Here is a 20,020-nt window from a genome sequence, read left to right as displayed (position 1 = left end):
AAACATCAGCCCTGGTCTAATCACACTGTAGCCTAAACATCAGCCCTGGTCTAAACCCACTGTAGCCTAAACATCAGCCCTGGTCTAAACCCACTGTAGCCTAAACATCAGCCCTGGTCTAACCACACTGTAGCCTAAACATCAGCCCTGGTCTAATCATAATGTTGCCTAAACATCAGCCCTGGTCTAATCACACTGTAGTCTAAACATCAGCCCTGGTCTAATCACACTGTAGCCTAAACATCAGCCCTGGTCTAATCATAATGTTGCCTAAACATCAGCCCTGGTCTAATCACACTGTAGTCTAAATATCAGCCCTGGTCTAATCACACTGTAGCCTAAATATCAGCCCTGGTCTAATCCCACTGTAGTCTAAATATCAGCCCTGGTCTAATCACACTGTAGTCTAAACATCTGCCCTGGTCTAATCACACTGTAGCCTAAACATCAGCCCTGGTCTAATCACACTGTAGCCTAAACATTAGCCCTGGTCTAACATCAGCCCTGGTATAATCACACTGTAGCCTAAACATCAGCCCTGTCCTAACATCAGCCCTGGTCTAAACCCACTGTAGCCTAAACATCAGCCCCAGTCTAACATCAGCCCTGGTATAATCACACTGTAGTCTAACATCAGCCCCAGTCTAACATCAGCCCTGGTATAATCACACTGTAGCCTAAACATCAGCCCCAGTCTAACATCAGCCCTGGTATAATCACACAGGTAGTCTAAACATCAGCCCCAGTCTAACATCAGCCCTGGTCTAATCACACTGTAGTCTAAACATCAGCCCCAGTCTAACATCAGCCCTGGTCTAAACCCACTGTAGCCTAAACATCAGCCCTGGTCTAAACACACTGTAGCCTAAACATCAGCCCTGGTCTAAACCCACTGTAGCCTAAACATCAGCCCTGGTCTAATCACACTGTAGCCTAAACATCAGCCCTGGTCTAATCACACTGTAGCCTAAACATCAGCCCTGGTCTAAACCCACTGTAGCCTAAACATCAGCCCTGGTCTAAACCCACTGTAGCCTAAACATCAGCCCTGGTCTAATCACACTGTAGCCTAAACATCAGCCCTGGTCTAAACCCACTGTAGCCTAAACATCAGCCCTGGTCTAAACCCACTGTAGCCTAAACATCAGCCCTGGTCTAACCACACTGTAGCCTAAACATCAGCCCTGGTCTAAACCCACTGTAGCCTAAACATCAGCCCTGGTCTAAACCCACTGTAGCCTAAACATCAGCCCTGGTCTAAACCCACTGTAGCCTAAACATCAGCCCTGGTCTAAACCCACTGTAGCCTAAACATCAGCCCTGGTCTAAACATCAGCCCTGGTCTAAACCCACTGTAGCCTAAACATCAGCCCTGGTCTAATCCCACTGTAGCCTAAACATCATCCCCAGTCTAAACATCAGCCCTGGTCTAATCACACTGTAGCCTAAACATCAGCCCTGGTCTAAACCCACTGTAGCCTAAACATCAGCCCTGGTCTAATCACACTGTAGTCTAAACATCAGCCCTGGTCTAATCACACTGTAGCCTAAACATCAGCCCTGGTCTAAACCCACTGTAGCCTAAACATCAGCCCTGGTCTAACCACACTGTAGTCTAAACATCAGCCCTGGTCTAAACCCACTGTAGCCTAAACATCAGCCCTGGTCTAATCACACTGTAGTCTAAACATCAGCCCTGGTCTAACCCCACTGTAGTCTAAACATCAGCCCTGGTCTAAACCCAGTGTAGCCTAAACATCAGCCCTGGTCTAAACCCACTGTAGCCTAAACATCAGCCCTGGTCTAAACCCACTGTAGCCTAAACATCAGCCCTGGTCTAAACCCACTGTAGCCTAAACATCAGCCCTGGTCTAAACTCACTGTAGCCTAAACATCAGCCCCGGTCTAAACCCACTGTAGCCTAAACATCAGCCCTGGTCTAAACCCACTGTAGCCTAAACATCAGCCCTGGTCTAAACCCACTGTAGCCTAAACATCAGCCCTGGTCTAAACCCACTGTAGCCTAAACATCAGCCCTGGTCTAAACCCACTGTACCCTAAACATCAGCCCTGGTCTAATCACACTGTAGCCTAAACATCAGCCCTGGTCTAAACCCACTGTAGCCTAAACATCAGCCCTGGTCTAATCCCACTGTAGCCTAAACATCAGCCCTGGTCTAAACCCACTGTAGCCTAAACATCAGCCCTGGTCTAATCACACTGTAGCCTAAACATCAGCCCTGGTCTAAACCCACTGTAGCCTAAACATCAGCCCTGGTCTAAACCCACTGTAGCCTAAACATCAGCCCTGGTCTAAACCCACTGTAGCCTAAACATCAGCCCTGGTCTAACCACACTGTAGCCTAAACATCAGCCCTGGTCTAAACCCACTGTAGCCTAAACATCAGCCCTGGTCTAAACCCACTGTAGCCTAAACATCAGCCCTGGTCTAAACCCACTGTAGCCTAAACATCAGCCCTGGTCTAAACCCACTGTAGCCTAAACATCAGCCCTGGTCTAAACATCAGCCCTGGTCTAAACCCACTGTAGCCTAAACATCAGCCCTGGTCTAATCCCACTGTAGCCTAAACATCATCCCCAGTCTAAACATCAGCCCTGGTCTAATCACACTGTAGCCTAAACATCAGCCCTGGTCTAAACCCACTGTAGCCTAAACATCAGCCCTGGTCTAATCACACTGTAGTCTAAACATCAGCCCTGGTCTAATCACACTGTAGCCTAAACATCAGCCCTGGTCTAAACCCACTGTAGCCTAAACATCAGCCCTGGTCTAACCACACTGTAGTCTAAACATCAGCCCTGGTCTAAACCCACTGTAGCCTAAACATCAGCCCTGGTCTAATCACACTGTAGTCTAAACATCAGCCCTGGTCTAACCCCACTGTAGTCTAAACATCAGCCCTGGTCTAAACCCAGTGTAGCCTAAACATCAGCCCTGGTCTAAACCCACTGTAGCCTAAACATCAGCCCTGGTCTAAACCCACTGTAGCCTAAACATCAGCCCTGGTCTAAACCCACTGTAGCCTAAACATCAGCCCTGGTCTAAACTCACTGTAGCCTAAACATCAGCCCCGGTCTAAACCCACTGTAGCCTAAACATCAGCCCTGGTCTAAACCCACTGTAGCCTAAACATCAGCCCTGGTCTAAACCCACTGTAGCCTAAACATCAGCCCTGGTCTAAACCCACTGTAGCCTAAACATCAGCCCTGGTCTAAACCCACTGTACCCTAAACATCAGCCCTGGTCTAATCACACTGTAGCCTAAACATCAGCCCTGGTCTAAACCCACTGTAGCCTAAACATCAGCCCTGGTCTAATCCCACTGTAGCCTAAACATCAGCCCTGGTCTAAACCCACTGTAGCCTAAACATCAGCCCTGGTCTAATCACACTGTAGCCTAAACATCAGCCCTGGTCTAAACCCACTGTAGCCTAAACATCAGCCCTGGTCTAAACCCACTGTAGCCTAAACATCAGCCCTGGTCTAAACCCACTGTAGCCTAAACATCAGCCCTGGTCTAATCACACTGTAGCCTAAACATCAGCCCTGGTCTAATCACACTGTAGCCTAAACATCAGCCCTGGTCTAAACCCACTGTAGCCTAAACATCAGCCCTGGTCTAAACCCACTGTAGCCTAAACATCAGCCCTGGTCTAATCACACTGTAGCCTAAACATCAGCCCTGGTCTAAACCCACTGTAGCCTAAACATCAGCCCTGGTCTAAACCCACTGTAGCCTAAACATCAGCCCTGGTCTAACCACACTGTAGCCTAAACATCAGCCCTGGTCTAAACCCACTGTAGCCTAAACATCAGCCCTGGTCTAAACCCACTGTAGCCTAAACATCAGCCCTGGTATAAACCTAACATCAGCCCTGGTATAATCACACTGTAGCCTAAACATCAGCCCCAGTCTAACATCAGCCCTGGTATAATCACACAGGTAGTCTAAACATCAGCCCCAGTCTAACATCAGCCCTGGTCTAATCACACTGTAGTCTAAACATCAGCCCCAGTCTAACATCAGCCCTGGTCTAATCACACTGTAGTCTAAACATCAGCCCTGGTCTAATCACACTGTAGCCTAAACATCAGCCCTGGTATAATCACGCTGTAGCCTAAACATCATCCCCAGTCTAACATCAGCCCTGGTATAATCACACTGTAGCCTAAACATCAGCCCCAGTCTAACATCAGCCCTGGTATAATCACACTGTAGCCTAAACATCATCCCCAGTCTAACATCAGCCCTGGTCTAATCACACTGTAGCCTAAACATCAGCCCCAGTCTAACATCAGCCCTGGTATAATCACACTGTAGCCTAAACATCATCCCCAGTCTAACATCAGCCCTGGTATAATCACACTGTAGTCTAAACATCAGCCCTGGTCTAATCACACTGTAGCCTAAACATCAGCCCTGGTCTAAACCCACTGTAGCCTAAACATCAGCCCTGGTCTAAACCCACTGTAGCCTAAACATCAGCCCTGGTCTAACCACACTGTAGCCTAAACATCAGCCCTGGTCTAATCATAATGTTGCCTAAACATCAGCCCTGGTCTAATCACACTGTAGTCTAAACATCAGCCCTGGTCTAATCACACTGTAGCCTAAACATCAGCCCTGGTCTAATCATAATGTTGCCTAAACATCAGCCCTGGTCTAATCACACTGTAGTCTAAATATCAGCCCTGGTCTAATCACACTGTAGCCTAAATATCAGCCCTGGTCTAATCCCACTGTAGTCTAAATATCAGCCCTGGTCTAATCACACTGTAGTCTAAACATCTGCCCTGGTCTAATCACACTGTAGCCTAAACATCAGCCCTGTTCTAATCACACTGTAGCCTAAACATTAGCCCTGGTCTAACATCAGCCCTGGTATAATCACACTGTAGCCTAAACATCAGCCCTGTCCTAACATCAGCCCTGGTCTAAACCCACTGTAGCCTAAACATCAGCCCCAGTCTAACATCAGCCCTGGTATAATCACACTGTAGTCTAACATCAGCCCCAGTCTAACATCAGCCCTGGTATAATCACACTGTAGCCTAAACATCAGCCCCAGTCTAACATCAGCCCTGGTATAATCACACAGGTAGTCTAAACATCAGCCCCAGTCTAACATCAGCCCTGGTCTAATCACACTGTAGTCTAAACATCAGCCCCAGTCTAACATCAGCCCTGGTCTAATCACACTGTAGTCTAAACATCAGCCCTGGTCTAATCACACTGTAGCCTAAACATCAGCCCTGGTATAATCACACTGTAGCCTAAACATCATCCCCAGTCTAACATCAGCCCTGGTATAATCACACTGTAGCCTAAACATCAGCCCCAGTCTAACATCAGCCCTGGTATAATCACACTGTAGCCTAAACATCATCCCCAGTCTAACATCAGCCCTGGTCTAATCACACTGTAGCCTAAACATCAGCCCCAGTCTAACATCAGCCCTGGTATAATCACACTGTAGCCTAAACATCATCCCCAGTCTAACATCAGCCCTGGTATAATCACACTGTAGTCTAAACATCAGCCCCAGTCTAACATCAGCCCTGGTCTAATCACACTGTAGTCTAAACATCAGCCCCAGTCTAACATCAGCCCTGGTATAATCACACTGTAGTCTAAACATCAGCCCCAGTCTAAACATCAGCCCTGGTATAATCACACTGTAGCCTGAACATCAGCCCTGGTCTAACATCAGCCCTGGTCTAATCACACTGTAGCCTAAACATCAGCCCCAGTCTAACATCAGCCCTGGTATAATCACACTGTAGCCTAAACATCAGCACCAGTCTAACATCAGCCCTGGTATAATCACACTGTAGCCTAAACATCAGCCCCAGTCTAAACATCAGCCCTGGTCTAATCACACTGTAGCCTAAACATCAGCCCCAGTCTAACATCAGCCCTGGTATAATCACACTGTAGCCTAAACATCAGCCCCAGTCTAACATCAGCCCTGGTATAATCACACTGTAGCCTAAACATCAGCCCCAGTCTAAACATCAGCCCTGGTCTAATCACACTGTAGTCTAAACATCAGCCCTGGTCTAATCACACTGTAGCCTAAACATCAGCCCCAGTCTAACATCAGCCCTGGTCTAATCACACTGTAGTCTAAACATCAGCCCCAGTCTAACATCAGCCCTGGTCTAATCACACTGTAGTCTAAACATCAGCCCTGGTCTAATCACACTGTAGCCTAAACATCAGCCCTGGTCTAACATCAGCCCTGGTCTAATCACACTGTAGCTTAAACATCAGCCCCAGTCTAACATCAGCCCTGGTATAATCACACAGGTAGTCTAAACATCAGCCCCAGTCTAACATCAGCCCTGGTCTAATCACACTGTAGTCTAAACATCAGCCCCAGTCTAACATCAGCCCTGGTCTAATCACACTGTAGTCTAAACATCAGCCCTGGTCTAATCACACTGTAGCCTAAACATCAGCCCTGGTATAATCACACTGTAGCCTAAACATCATCCCCAGTCTAACATCAGCCCTGGTATAATCACACTGTAGCCTAAACATCAGCCCCAGTCTAACATCAGCCCTGGTATAATCACACTGTAGCCTAAACATCATCCCCAGTCTAACATCAGCCCTGGTCTAATCACACTGTAGCCTAAACATCAGCCCCAGTCTAACATCAGCCCTGGTATAATCACACTGTAGCCTAAACATCATCCCCAGTCTAACATCAGCCCTGGTATAATCACACTGTAGTCTAAACATCAGCCCCAGTCTAACATCAGCCCTGGTCTAATCACACTGTAGTCTAAACATCAGCCCCAGTCTAACATCAGCCCAGGTATAATCACACTGTAGTCTAAACATCAGCCCCAGTCTAAACATCAGCCCTGGTATAATCACACTGTAGCCTGAACATCAGCCCTGGTCTAACATCAGCCCTGGTCTAATCACACTGTAGCCTAAACATCAGCCCCAGTCTAACATCAGCCCTGGTATAATCACACTGTAGCCTAAACATCAGCACCAGTCTAACATCAGCCCTGGTATAATCACACTGTAGCCTAAACATCAGCCCCAGTCTAAACATCAGCCCTGGTCTAATCACACTGTAGCCTAAACATCAGCCCCAGTCTAACATCAGCCCTGGTATAATCACACTGTAGCCTAAACATCAGCCCCAGTCTAACATCAGCCCTGGTATAATCACACTGTAGCCTAAACATCAGCCCCAGTCTAAACATCAGCCCTGGTCTAATCACACTGTAGTCTAAACATCAGCCCTGGTCTAATCACACTGTAGCCTAAACATCAGCCCCAGTCTAACATCAGCCCTGGTCTAATCACACTGTAGTCTAAACATCAGCCCCAGTCTAACATCAGCCCTGGTCTAATCACACTGTAGTCTAAACATCAGCCCTGGTCTAATCACACTGTAGCCTAAACATCAGCCCTGGTCTAACATCAGCCCTGGTCTAATCACACTGTAGCTTAAACATCAGCCCTGGTCTAACATCAGCCCTGGTCTAATCACACTGTAGTCTAAACATCAGCCCCAGTCTAACATCAGCCCCAGTCTAACATCAGCCCCAGTCTAACATCAGTCCTGGTCTAATCACACTGTAGTCTAAACATCAGCCCCAGTCTAACATCAGCCCTGGTATAATCCCCCTGTAGTCTAAACATCAGCCCTGGTCTAATCACACTGTAGCCTAAACATCAGCCCTGGTCTAATCACACTGTAGTCTAAACATCAGCCCTGGTCTAATCACACTGTAGCTTAAACATCAGCCCTGGTCTAACATCAGCCCTGGTCTAATCACACTGTAGTCTAAACATCAGCCCCAGTCTAACATCAGCCCCAGTCTAACATCAGCCCCAGTCTAACATCAGTCCTGGTCTAATCACACTGTAGTCTAAACATCAGTCCCAGTCTAACATCAGCCCTGGTATAATCCCCCTGTAGTCTAAACATCAGCCCTGGTCTAATCACACTGTAGCCTAAACATCAGCCCTGGTCTAATCACACTGTAGTCTAAACATCAGCCCTGGTCTAATCACACTGTAGTCTAAACATCAGCCCCAGTCTAACGTCAGTCCTGGTCTAATCACACTGTAGTCTAAACATCAGCCCCAGTCTAACATCAGCCCTGGTATAATCACACTGTAGTCTAACATCAGCCCCAGTCTAACATCAGCCCTGGTATAATCACACTGTAGCCTAAACATCATCTGAGCAACAGGCCCTTTGGTCAGATAAATATTGGTTTGTGTGTTTCACCTCTCTTCTAATACAAATTCAGTAACATATCATAAAAATGAGCAAAACCTTTTAATCAAAGTGGAAACGTATTACAAATTCAGCAGATTACATCTCTGGCAGGAACGAAGGAGGAAGTGATAGGAATGCCTTAGTGTGCCGTCTCAGCTGTCTTCAATGCAGTTGGCACAAACTCTCAGGCAAACCAAATTCCCTCTGACCCTGCGAAATGCAAAATGAATGCAAGCATCATCTCTTCCTGATCGCTCGACTCAAACTTCCTCCTTCCACCACATATTAAAAAAACTACAACTCATACAAAGCTACTTCACTTGGGGCCCCTGAGTGGCGCAGCGGTTTAAGGCACTGCATCTCAGTGCTTGAGGCGTCACTACAGAAACCATGTCTTGATTCCAGGCAGTATCACATCCGGACGTGATTAGGAGTCCGATAGGGCGGCGCACAATTGGCCCAGTGTCATCTGGGTCTGTTCGGTGTAGGCCGTCGTTGTAAATAACAATAGGTTTCTTTACTGAATTGCCTCATTAGACTTGTGACTTTGGTGACAGTGCAAATGACACCCTTCATCCTGGTCTATTGACTCTACAGCCAAAGCCTTCACAGATCCCCTTCACTTATTTCCATCACTAACTGATACAGATCTGATATATATATTTGGTCACTCTGTTGTCACAGATCATTTTCCTGCAGAGCAGGAAATGCCAATTTTAGTGGTTTAAACAGGCTTCTGAAGTTTGTCATTTCAGGTTTAACATTTCAAACTTGATTTTCCCTCACGAAAACTAATATATTTATATATATTTCCTGTTGCTCCAGTATTCTTTTTCTTGTTGTGAGAAGCTGGGTCAAATGAACCTGTTACAGTTTGCTCTGGGAAAAGGGGCAAAGCTGATTATTAAGTGCAGTGGCTGTGTTTAGACTTTCCACCATCACATCAGCTCTGAAAGAGATGTGATTTGTCAAATGAACAATTAGTGGGAAAAAGATCAGAATTGGGCTGCCTGTCTAAACACAGCCAACTAGTCTCTATTAAGATAAACCTGTTTAACTTGTTCTGGGTTTCTGCTGCTTCAGTGTAGTGCACACATTCACCACAGACAGACCCAACCCATTGCATCCATTTCTTAGTCCTGTCCAGTCCATCACCATGTCCACGTTAGACAGATAACTGCTGCTCTCAGTCTTTGTTAAAAAAAGCCTTAGGAATCAAAGAACTGGTGTAGCAAGGTGTCTGCCTCGGTTCAGAGAAAAACAACATTCTCCCAAAGGACGTAACGTGAAGAAACTGGTCATTCAGGGTGTTAATGTTCTTCACCAAGGTATACAGTGCCTTTGGAAAGTGTTCAGACACCTTGACTTTTTCCACATTTTGGTTAAAGCCTTATTCTAAAATTGATTAAATAGTTCTTTCCCCTCATCAATCTACACACAATACCCCATAATGACAAAGCAAAAACAGGATTTATTTTTTAAATAAAAACTAAAAACTGAGATATTACATAACTATTCAGACCCTTTACTCAGTACTTTGTTGAATCACCGTTGGCAGTGATTACAGCCTTGAGTCTTCTTGGGTATGACGCTAGAAGCTTGGCACACCTGTATTTGGGGAGTTTCTCCCATTCTTCTCTGCAGAGCCTCTCCAGCTCTGTCAGGTTGGATGGGGAGAGTTGCTACACAGATATTTTCAGATCTATCCAGAAATGTTGTATATCCTTTTCCCATCCCCTGGAGGTGTCGCCATCTTTGTTTTTTGTTTGTTAGTTAGTTAGTGTATGAACAAACAACGAGGAAGTGATTGGTACAGCAGTCAGTCTGTTACTGTATGAGATCAGCAGGGAGGACCAGGTTTGTGTAGGTCTGTCCATGCGTTGACCTGGTGAGTGATACTGTGTGTGGTGGTGGCTATCAGCCGTGAGTAGGTGCAGCGGTCATAAGCCACAGGGAAAACCTGGAAGAGGTTTCCACTGGGGGGGTCAGTAGGCCGGATGCCCAGGTGTCTCATACACAGTCCCAGATACACATCCTCTATGTAGACGGCTTTAACATGCCTGGACGCCTCCACCAGCTTCCTGGGGAGGTCTAAGGTGAAGACATAGCCCAGGCCCAGAGCATAAGGTGGATATACCGGTTCAGGAAACACCTCCTTTGGAAGGTACCATTTGGAGTTACGGTCTCTTAGAACAGCGGCCCATTGGGCCACTAGTCCAGTCTGGTAGTTCTGCGTTGGAGCGTGAAGCAGCATGTTGACCAAGGTGTTCACGTTGAGGAACATGTCTGAGTCGATCTTCATGGCGTAGGAGGCGTTGGGGCAGCGAGAGCTCAGCCACTCCATCATCACCATGGTCTTGATGGTCAGGTTTTTGTAGCTGTCTATGAAGTCGCTCTGCAGCAGATCCTGGTGCTCTTTGCTCTCCTGCAGCACCTTCTCCTGGAGCTGCTCTGTCTCCTCTCCACTGGGCAGTCCCAGCAGGAAGAACAGACGGACCTCTTTGCCCAGTACCTGCCTCTCACTGCCCCAAGTCCTGCGGACGGCCTCACGGGCCTCCCTGTTATAGGGCGCCACTGGCACCATCAGAACCAGGAAGGGGTTCTTCTCCCGGCATTTCTCTGGCTCATCCAGGATGAAGGAGTACTCATGTGGGTATTGTACATGGTACGGTCCTCGGGACACGTACGGGGGAGGGGCAGCCAGAATCGCAACTGACATGTTTGCTGCTGGATTGGTTGTTGAAGGTGAGATCCGTTCTTTGAGGTCAACTTCCAGGATGACCACAGTCATCATCACGACCAGGAACAGAAACAGGCAAAGGCAGCTGTTGCGACACCAGCGTCTCTTTTTGAGCTGTGTCTTGTCTGCCCCCTTCTGGCTATCATCAGTACTGCTGAAACACAAGGTTGAGAAAAATACATCGACTGTCAGTGTCTGACCACTGTTTCTCTATTTGATTCATTACTCATTACGTTGGTTTAAATTCACAATGGAAGTTAATATATTTTATAGTTAGTAAGATAAACCATCTTATCTTTTTACATATTAACTATGTTCACTTCATCATACTATATACAATCAATCAACATCATGCACTAGATTTTATTTGAATGTTCGATGTTTAGAAGAGAAGTCCCCCCCCCCCACCCCTCTCCCTCTGTGGCTCACCATTGTTTAGCGATGAGGGGCTGGGCATCATGGGCGTCAGGTGGGGGGCGCTGGGTCCAGAAGTTGTGGCAGACCCCCATCCTGCATTTGGGTAAGATTGTATCAAAGAGGGTGTATAAAAGTCTGACAGAGATAATTTACTCTAACAACCTGAGGCTCAGAATATCAGCTCTCTGAATGTCAACGACTATGTTTAAAAAAAAAAAGGGCTTTATTACGTTTCAGGTAAATTAAGACGCTGTTTACCGTTGTCCATTTACGTTGGTCACCGTTCCAGGCTCTGCTTAAGGGATAGTTCTCCCATAAACACCAATTGCGATAGTAGCTGGGTCTGTTCTGCTTATTTAGTTGACTTCAAACGAACCAGGAAAAAGAGCCAGTGAGATTTATCACTTTCTCTTCCGTCTCTGATGGTTGATTGGCAGTGGGTGGAGCATCGGTGGGAGGGCTGCTGTCTGACTCTATGGGTCTCAGCATGTCAGTAGCACAGCTGCTTTCTCTGTGGTTTCCTGTGTTGTTGGCATCACTCTCATGGTAACCATTTTCCTTCTGTCAGTGATGTGTCATGAAGTGTTACAAACAGAAAATAAGTCGGACTTTTAAGACCTTGAACCAAATATGAACAATAGTACTTATCACTGTCAATGTCAACATTTACAACCACCTATCACCTGTGTGTGTCTGAGAGAGAGAAAGAGATCACAGAAGGGTTCTGGGATATAATATACTTTGACTTCTGTCATGAAGACGTACATATTATGATTTCGGTAATATTAGCAATCATACTTTTCTGGTATTTTAAGAACAAAATCTGTTAGAAGTCTTCCAATACATTGTACCTGTAGTCCGTTTTAATATGTTTTCCACTAAACCAACGTTGAACCAGTTTGTTTGTCCTGTACGCTGCTCAAATGTACAGTTGACATAAACCTTAACCAAAAACATTTTAAACTCCGTTTTTCACAATTCCTGACATTTATTGCTAGTAAAAATTATATAAACTATATAGGACACTATTTTTGACCATAGACTATATATATATATTTGTATTACTTCTTTTATTTCACCTTTATTTAACCAGGTAGACCATATCACCTTTATTTAACCATTTCACCTTTATTTAACCAGGTAGACCATATCACCTTTATTTAACCAGGTAGACCATATCACCTTTATTTAACCAGATCACCTTTATTTAACCAGGTAGGCCATATCACCTTTATTTAACCAGGTAGGCCATATCACCTTTATTTAACCAGGTAGACCATATCACCTTTATTTAACCAGATCACCTTTATTTAACCAGGTAGGGCATATCACCTTTATTTAACCAGGTAGGCCATATCACCTTTATTTAACCAGGTAGACCAGATCACCTTTATTTAACCAGGTAGACCAGATCACCTTTATTTAACCAGGTAGACCAGATCACCTTTATTTAACCAGATCACCTTTATTTAACCAGGTAGACCAGATCACCTTTATTTAACCAGATAGACCAGATCACCTTTATTTAACCAGGTAGACCAGATCACCTTTATTTAACCAGATAGACCAGATCACCTTTATTTAACCAGGTAGGCTAGTTGAGAACAAGTTCTCATTTGCAACTGCGACCTGGTCAAGATAAAGCAAAGCAGTGTGACAGACAGAGTTACACATGGAGTGAACAATAAACAAGCCAATAACACAAGTCAATGACACAGTAGAAAAAAGAAAGTCTATATACAGTGTGTGCAAAAGGCATGAGATAGGAGCGAATAATTACAATTTAGATTAACACTGGAGTGATACATGAGCAGATGATGATGTGCAAGTAGAGATACTGGTGTGCAAAAGAGCAGAAAAGTAAATAAATAAAAACAGTATGGGGATGAGGTAGGTAGATTGGGTGGGCTATTTACTGATGGACCATGTACAGCTGCAGCGATCGGTTAGCTGCTCAGATAGTTGATGTTTAAAGTTGGTGAGGGAAATAAAAGTCTCCAACTTCAGCGATTTTTACAATTCGTTCCAGTCACAGGCAGCAGAGAACTGGAAGGAAAGCTGGCCAAATGAGGTGTTGGCTTTGGGGATGATCAGTGAGATATACCTGCTGGAACGTGTGCTACAGGTGGGTGTTGTTATTGTGACCAGTGAACTGTGTAATCTGAGGGAAATATGGTCATTTTTGACAACTTTTACTTCACTACATTCCTAAAGAAAATAATGTTATTTTTACTCCATACAATTTCCTGACACCCAAAAATAGTCAATACATTTTGAACGCTTAGCAGGACAGGAAAATGGTCCAATTCACACACCTATCAAGAGAGCATCCCTGGTCATTCCTACTGCCTCTGGTCTGGAGGACTCACTAAACAGAGAACATCCCTGGTCATCCCTACTAGCCTCTGGTCTGGAGGACTCACTAAACAGAGAATATCCCTGGTCATTCCTACTGCCTCTGGTCTGGAGGACTCACTAAACAGAGAACATCCCTGGTCATCCCTATTGCCTCTGGTCTGGAGGACTCACTAAACAGAGAACATCCCTGGTCATCCCTACTAGCCTCTGGTCTGGAGGACTCACTAAACAGAGAATATCCCTGGTCATTCCTACTGCCTCTGGTCTGGAGGACTCACTAAACAGAGAACATCCCTGGTCATCCCTACTGCCTCTGGTCTGGAGGACTCACTAAACAGAGAATATCCCTGGTCATCCCTACTGCCTCTGGTCTGGAGGACTCACTAAACAGAGAACATCCCTGGTCATTCCTATTGCCTCTGGTCTGGAGGACTCACTAAACAGAGAACATCACTGGTCATTCCTATTGCCTCTGGTCTGGAGGACTCACTAAACAGAGAACATCCCTGGTCATTCCTACTGCCTCTGATCTGGTGGACTCACTAAACAGAGAACATCCCTGGTCATCCCTACTGCCTCTGGTCTGGAGGACTCACTAAACAGAGAACATCCCTGGTCATTCCTATTGCCTCTGGTCTGGAGGACTCACTAAACAGAGAACATCCCTGGTCATTCCTATTGCCTCTGGTCTGGAGGACTCACTAAACAGAGAACATCCCTGGTCATTCCTATTGCCTCTGGTCTGGAGGACTCACTGAACAGAGAACATCCCTGGTCATTCCTATTGCCTCTGGTCTGGAGGACTCACTAAACAGAGAACATCCCTGGTCATTCCTATTGCCTCTGGTCTGGAGGACTCACTAAACAGAGAACATCCCTGGTCATTCCTACTGCCTCTGGTCTGGAGGACTCACTAAACAGAGAACATCCCTGGTCATTCCTACTGTCTCTGGTCTGGAGGACTCACTAAACAGAGAACATCCCTGGTCATTCCTACTGCCTCTGGTCTGGAGGACTCACTAAACAGAGAACATCCCTGGTCATTCCTACTGCCTCTGGTCTGGAGGACTCACTAAACAGAGAACATCCCTGGTCATTCCTACTGCCTCTGATCTGGAGGACTCACTAAACAGAGAACATCCCTGGTCATTCCTATTGCCTCTGATCTGGAGGACTCACTAAACAGAGAACATCCCTGGTCATTCCTACTGCCTCTGATCTGGTGGACTCACTAAACAGAGAACATCCCTGGTCATCCCTACTAGCCTCTGATCTGGAGGACTCACTAAACAGAGAACATCCCTGGTCATTCCTACTGCCTCTGATCTGGTGGACTCACTAAACAGAGAACATCCCTGGTCATTCCTACTGCCTCTGGTCTGGAGGACTCACTAAACAGAGAACATCCCTGGTCATTCCTACTGCCTCTGATCTGGTGGACTCACTAAACAGAGAACATCCCTGGTCATTCCTACTGCCTCTGGTCTGGTGGACTCACTAAACAGAGAACATCCCTGGTCATTCCTACTGCCTCTGGTCTGGAGGACTCACTAAACATAAAGGCTTGGTTTGTAAATGATGTCTGAGTATTGGAGTGTGCCGTCTACTTTTACTATAGTATGATGATTAAGTACCTTTTCCACCACTGCAGAAACAGAGATAATGTGACCCTTCTCTACCACACCCACAGAAACACAGGGATAAGGTGATCGCTCTCTACCACACCCACAGAAACACAGGGATAAGGCAATCCTTCTCTACCACACCCACAGAAACACAGGGATAAGGCGACCCTTCTCTACCACACCCAGAGAAAAGCATCCAAGAGAAAGTCACAGCTCAAACAAGACACCCACAGGGAGCGAGGTCCCGGTAAGGGACACCATTGTCCAGCACCCGTGGAGCACTGGGGTTAAGTGCTTGCTCAAAGGCACAGTGACAGATTTGCCATTTTGTCAGCTCCGGGATTGGAACCATCACCCTTTTGGGTTATTGGCCCAACGCTCTAACCTCAAGGCTCTTTGTCTTTCCCAGAGTGTTGTTTTCAATAACAGACAGGCCCAGGTTGGTGCAAGTTTCTCCATACGTCCAGAAGCTCCTGAGGAGTGTCGAGGATGGTCGTGATAACAGCCATGTAGTGACAGCGGTCCTGGGCTCCTGCATACCCCTGAAAAAGGTTTCCACTGGGGGGGTCAGTAGGCCGGATGCCCAGGTGTCTCATACACAGTCCCAGATACACATCCTCTATGTAGACGGCTTTAACATGCCTGGACGCCTCCACCAGCTTCCTGGGGAGGTCTAAGGTGAAGACATAGCCCAGGCCCAGAGCATAAGGTGGATATACCGGTTCAGGAAACACCTCCTTTGGAAGGTACCATTTGGAGTTACGGTCTCTTAGAACAGCGCCCCGTCGGGCCACTAGTCCAGTCTGGTAGTTCTGCGTTGGAGCGTGAAGCAGCATGTTGACCAAGGTGTTCACGTTGAGGAACATGTCTGAGTCGATCTTCATGGCGTAGGAGGCGTTGGGGCAGCGAGAGCTCAGCCACTCCATCATCACCATGGTCTTGATGGTCAGGTTTTTGTAGCTGTCTATGAAGTCGCTCTGCAGCAGATCCTGGTGCTCTTTGCTCTCCTGCAGCACCTTCTCCTGGAGCTGCTCTGTCTCCTCTCCACTGGGCAGTCCCAGCAGGAAGAACAGACGGACCTCTTTGCCCAGTACCTGCCTCTCACTGCCCCAAGTCCTGCGGACGGCCTCACGGGCCTCCCTGTTATAGGGCGCCACTGGCACCATCAGAACCAGGAAGGGGTTCTTCTCAAGGCATTTCTCTGGCTCATCCAGGATGAAGGAGTACTCATGTGGGTATTGTACATGGTACGGTCCTCGGGACACGTACGGGGGAGGGGCAGCCAGAATCGCAACTGACATGTTTGCTGCTGGATTGGTTGTTGAAGGTGAGATCCGTTCTTTGAGGTCAACTTCCAGGATGACCACAGTCATCATCACGACCAGGAACAGAAACAGGCAAAGGCAGCTGTTGCGACACCAGCGTCTCTTTTTGAGCTGTGTCTTGTCTGCCCCCTTCTGGCTATCATCAGTACTGCTGAAACACAAGGTTGAGAAAAATACATCGACTGTCAGTGTCTGACCACTGTTTCTCTATTTGATTCATTACTCCTTACGTTGGTTTAAATTCACAATGGAAGTTAATATATTTTATAGTTAGTAAGATAAACCATCTTATCTTTTTACATATTAACTATGTTCACTTCATCATACTATATACAATCAATCAACATCATGCACTAGATTTTATTTGAATGTTCGATGTTTAGAAGAGAAGTCCCCCCCCCCCCACCCCTCTCCCTCTGTGGCTCACCATTGTTTAGCGATGAGGGGCTGGGCATCATGGGCGTCAGGTGGGGGGCGCTGGGTCCAGAAGTTGTGGCAGACCCCCATCCTGCATTTGGGTAAGATTGTATCAAAGAGGGTGTATAAAAGTCTGACAGAGATAATTTACTCTAACAACCTGAGGCTCAGAATATCAGCTCTCTGAATGTCAACGACTATGTTTAAAAAAAAAAGAAGGGCTTTATTACGTTTCAGGTAAATTAAGACGCTGTTTACCGTTGTCCATTTACGTTGGTCACCGTTCCAGGCTCTGCTTAAGGGATAGTTCTCCCATAAACACCAATTGCGATAGTAGCTGGGTCTGTTCTGCTTATTTAGTTGACTTCAAACGAACCAGGAAAAAGAGCCAGTGAGATTTATCACTTTCTCTTCCGTCTCTGATGGTTGATTGGCAGTGGGTGGAGCATCGGTGGGAGGGCTGCTGTCTGACTCTATGGGTCTCAGCATGTCAGTAGCACAGCTGCTTTCTCTGTGGTTTCCTGTGTTGTTGGCATCACTCTCATGGTAACCATTTTCCTTCTGTCAGTGATGTGTCATGAAGTGTTACAAACAGAAAATAAGTCAGACTTTTAAGACCTTGAACCAAATATGAACAATAGTACTTATATCACTGTCAATGTCAACATTTACAACCACCTATCACCTGTGTGTGTCTGAGAGAGAGAAAGAGATCACAGAAGGGTTCTGGGATATAATATACTTTGACTTCTGTCATGAAGACGTACATATTATGATTTCGGTAATATTAGCAATCATACTTTTCTGGTATTTTAAGAACAAAATCTGTTAGAAGTCTTCCAATACATTGTACCTGTAGTCCGTTTTAATATGTTTTCCACTAAACCAACGTTGAACCAGTTTGTTTGTCCTGTACGCTGCTCAAATGTACAGTTGACATAAACCTTAACCAAAAACATTTTAAACTCAGTGTTTCACAATTCCTGACATTTATTGCTAGTAAAAATTATATAAACTATATAGGACACTATTCTTGACCATAGACTATATATATATATTTGTATTACTTCTTTTATTTCACCTTTATTTAACCAGGTAGACCATATCACCTTTATTTAACCATTTCACCTTTATTTAACCAGGTAGACCATATCACCTTTATTTAACCATTTCACCTTTATTTAACCATATCACCTTTATTTAACCAGGTAGACCATATCACCTTTATTTAACCATTTCACCTTTATTTAACCATATCACCTTTATTTAACCATTTCACCTTTATTTAACCAGGTAGACCATATCACCTTTATTTAACCAGATCACCTTTATTTAACCAGGTAGACCATATCACCTTTATTTAACCAGATCACCTTTATTTAACCAGGTAGGCCATATCACCTTTATTTAACCAGGTAGGCCATATCACCTTTATTTAACCAGGTAGACCATATCACCTTTATTTAACCAGATCACCTTTATTTAACCAGGTAGGGCATATCACCTTTATTTAACCAGGTAGGCCATATCACCTTTATTTAACCAGGTAGACCAGATCACCTTTATTTAACCAGGTAGACCAGATCACCTTTATTTAACCAGGTAGACCAGATCACCTTTATTTAACCAGATCACCTTTATTTAACCAGGTAGACCAGATCACCTTTATTTAACCAGGTAGGCTAGTTGAGAACAAGTTCTCATTTGCAACTGCGACCTGGTCAAGATAAAGCAAAGCAGTGTGACAGACAGAGTTACACATGGAGTGAACAATAAACAAGCCAATAACACAAACAAGTCAATGACACAGTAGAAAAAAGAAAGTCTATATACAGTGTGTGCAAAAGGCATGAGATAGGAGCGAATAATTACAATTTAGATTAACACTGGAGTGATACATGAGCAGATGATGATGTGCAAGTAGAGATACTGGTGTGCAAAAGAGCAGAAAAGTAAATAAATAAAAACAGTATGGGGATGAGGTAGGTAGATTGGGTGGGCTATTTACTGATGGACCATGTACAGCTGCAGCGATCGGTTAGCTGCTCAGATAGTTGATGTTTAAAGTTGGTGAGGGAAATAAAAGTCTCCAACTTCAGCGATTTTTACAATTCGTTCCAGTCACAGGCAGCAGAGAACTGGAAGGAAAGCTGGCCAAATGAGGTGTTGGCTTTGGGGATGATCAGTGAGATATACCTGCTGGAACGTGTGCTACAGGTGGGTGTTGTTATTGTGACCAGTGAACTGTGTAATCTGAGGGAAATATGGTCATTTTTGACAACTTTTACTTCACTACATTCCTAAAGAAAATAATGTTATTTTTACTCCATACAATTTCCCGACACCCAAAAATAGTCAATACATTTTGAACGCTTAGCAGGACAGGAAAATGGTCCAATTCACACACCTATCAAGAGAGCATCCCTGGTCATTCCTACTGCCTCTGGTCTGGAGGACTCACTAAACAGAGAACATCCCTGGTCATCCCTACTGCCTCTGGTCTGGAGGACTCACTAAACCGAGAACATCCCTGGTCATCCCTACTAGCCTCTGGTCTGGAGGACTCACTAAACAGAGAATATCCCTGGTCATTCCTACTGCCTCTGGTCTGGAGGACTCACTAAACAGAGAACATCCCTGGTCATCCCTATTGCCTCTGGTCTGGAGGACTCACTAAACAGAGAACATCCCTGGTCATCCCTACTAGCCTCTGGTCTGGAGGACTCACTAAACAGAGAATATCCCTGGTCATTCCTACTGCCTCTGGTCTGGAGGACTCACTAAACAGAGAACATCCCTGGTCATCCCTACTGCCTCTGGTCTGGAGGACTCACTAAACAGAGAATATCCCTGGTCATCCC

At 45.5% G+C, this 20,020-nt stretch overlaps 2 protein-coding genes across 10 annotated transcripts; both read right to left on the bottom strand.

The window, feature by feature from the left end:
• Positions 1-8,318: 8,318 nt before the first annotated feature.
• Positions 8,319-12,458, bottom strand: LOC116371136 (beta-1,3-galactosyltransferase 1). 5 transcript variants are annotated; one of them, XM_031820043.1, is made up of 4 exons: positions 11,665-12,458; positions 11,447-11,527; positions 10,997-11,171; positions 8,325-10,960 (listed from the first exon to the last, which is right to left on the bottom strand). In XM_031820043.1, the coding sequence occupies exons 1-4, from the start codon at positions 11,700-11,702 to the stop codon at positions 10,118-10,120; spliced, it is 1,137 nt and encodes a 378-aa protein (XP_031675903.1). In that variant the 5' UTR covers positions 11,703-12,458; the 3' UTR covers positions 8,325-10,117. The 5 variants fall into 5 exon arrangements, with proteins under 5 accessions (XP_031675901.1, XP_031675905.1, XP_031675903.1 ...); XM_031820041.1 differs by having other exon boundaries at positions 8,319-11,171; positions 11,665-12,456; XM_031820045.1 differs by having other exon boundaries at positions 8,319-11,171; positions 11,693-12,453.
• Positions 12,459-15,284: 2,826 nt separating this feature from the next.
• LOC116371135 (beta-1,3-galactosyltransferase 1-like) lies at positions 15,285-18,227 on the bottom strand. Of its 5 annotated transcripts, XM_031820038.1 has the most exons (4): positions 17,390-18,227; positions 17,170-17,250; positions 16,719-16,893; positions 15,291-16,682 (listed from the first exon to the last, which is right to left on the bottom strand). In XM_031820038.1, the coding sequence occupies exons 1-4, from the start codon at positions 17,425-17,427 to the stop codon at positions 15,837-15,839; spliced, it is 1,140 nt and encodes a 379-aa protein (XP_031675898.1). In that variant the 5' UTR covers positions 17,428-18,227; the 3' UTR covers positions 15,291-15,836. The 5 variants fall into 5 exon arrangements, with proteins under 5 accessions (XP_031675900.1, XP_031675899.1, XP_031675898.1 ...); XM_031820040.1 differs by having other exon boundaries at positions 15,285-16,890; positions 17,418-18,223; XM_031820039.1 differs by having other exon boundaries at positions 15,285-16,893; positions 17,418-18,221.
• Positions 18,228-20,020: the final 1,793 nt, after the last annotated feature.

Source organism: Oncorhynchus kisutch, unplaced genomic scaffold, assembly GCF_002021735.2.
Source record: "Oncorhynchus kisutch isolate 150728-3 unplaced genomic scaffold, Okis_V2 scaffold2951, whole genome shotgun sequence".
Classification (NCBI taxonomy): domain Eukaryota; kingdom Metazoa; phylum Chordata; class Actinopteri; order Salmoniformes; family Salmonidae; genus Oncorhynchus; species Oncorhynchus kisutch.
This window is presented reverse-complemented; position numbering and strand designations above follow the sequence as displayed.

What these genes read in the sequence shown, in the direction of transcription:
- LOC116371136 (XM_031820041.1), bottom strand. Translation starts at nt 11,702, where the DNA reads ATGGACAACGGTAAACAGCGTCTTAATTTACCTGAAAC. An exon ending in CGTCTTAATTTACCTGAAAC is followed by an intron (nt 11,528 to 11,664) that starts GTAATAAAGCCC and finishes ACCCAAATGCAG; the next exon opens with GATGGGGGTCTGCCACAACT. An exon ending in CCCCTCATCGCTAAACAATG is followed by an intron (nt 11,172 to 11,446) that starts GTGAGCCACAGA and finishes CTTGTGTTTCAG; the next exon opens with CAGTACTGATGATAGCCAGA.
- LOC116371135 (XM_031820036.1), bottom strand. Translation starts at nt 17,427, where the DNA reads ATGGACAACGGTAAACAGCGTCTTAATTTACCTGAAAC. An exon ending in CGTCTTAATTTACCTGAAAC is followed by an intron (nt 17,251 to 17,389) that starts GTAATAAAGCCC and finishes ACCCAAATGCAG; the next exon opens with GATGGGGGTCTGCCACAACT. An exon ending in CCCCTCATCGCTAAACAATG is followed by an intron (nt 16,894 to 17,169) that starts GTGAGCCACAGA and finishes CTTGTGTTTCAG; the next exon opens with CAGTACTGATGATAGCCAGA.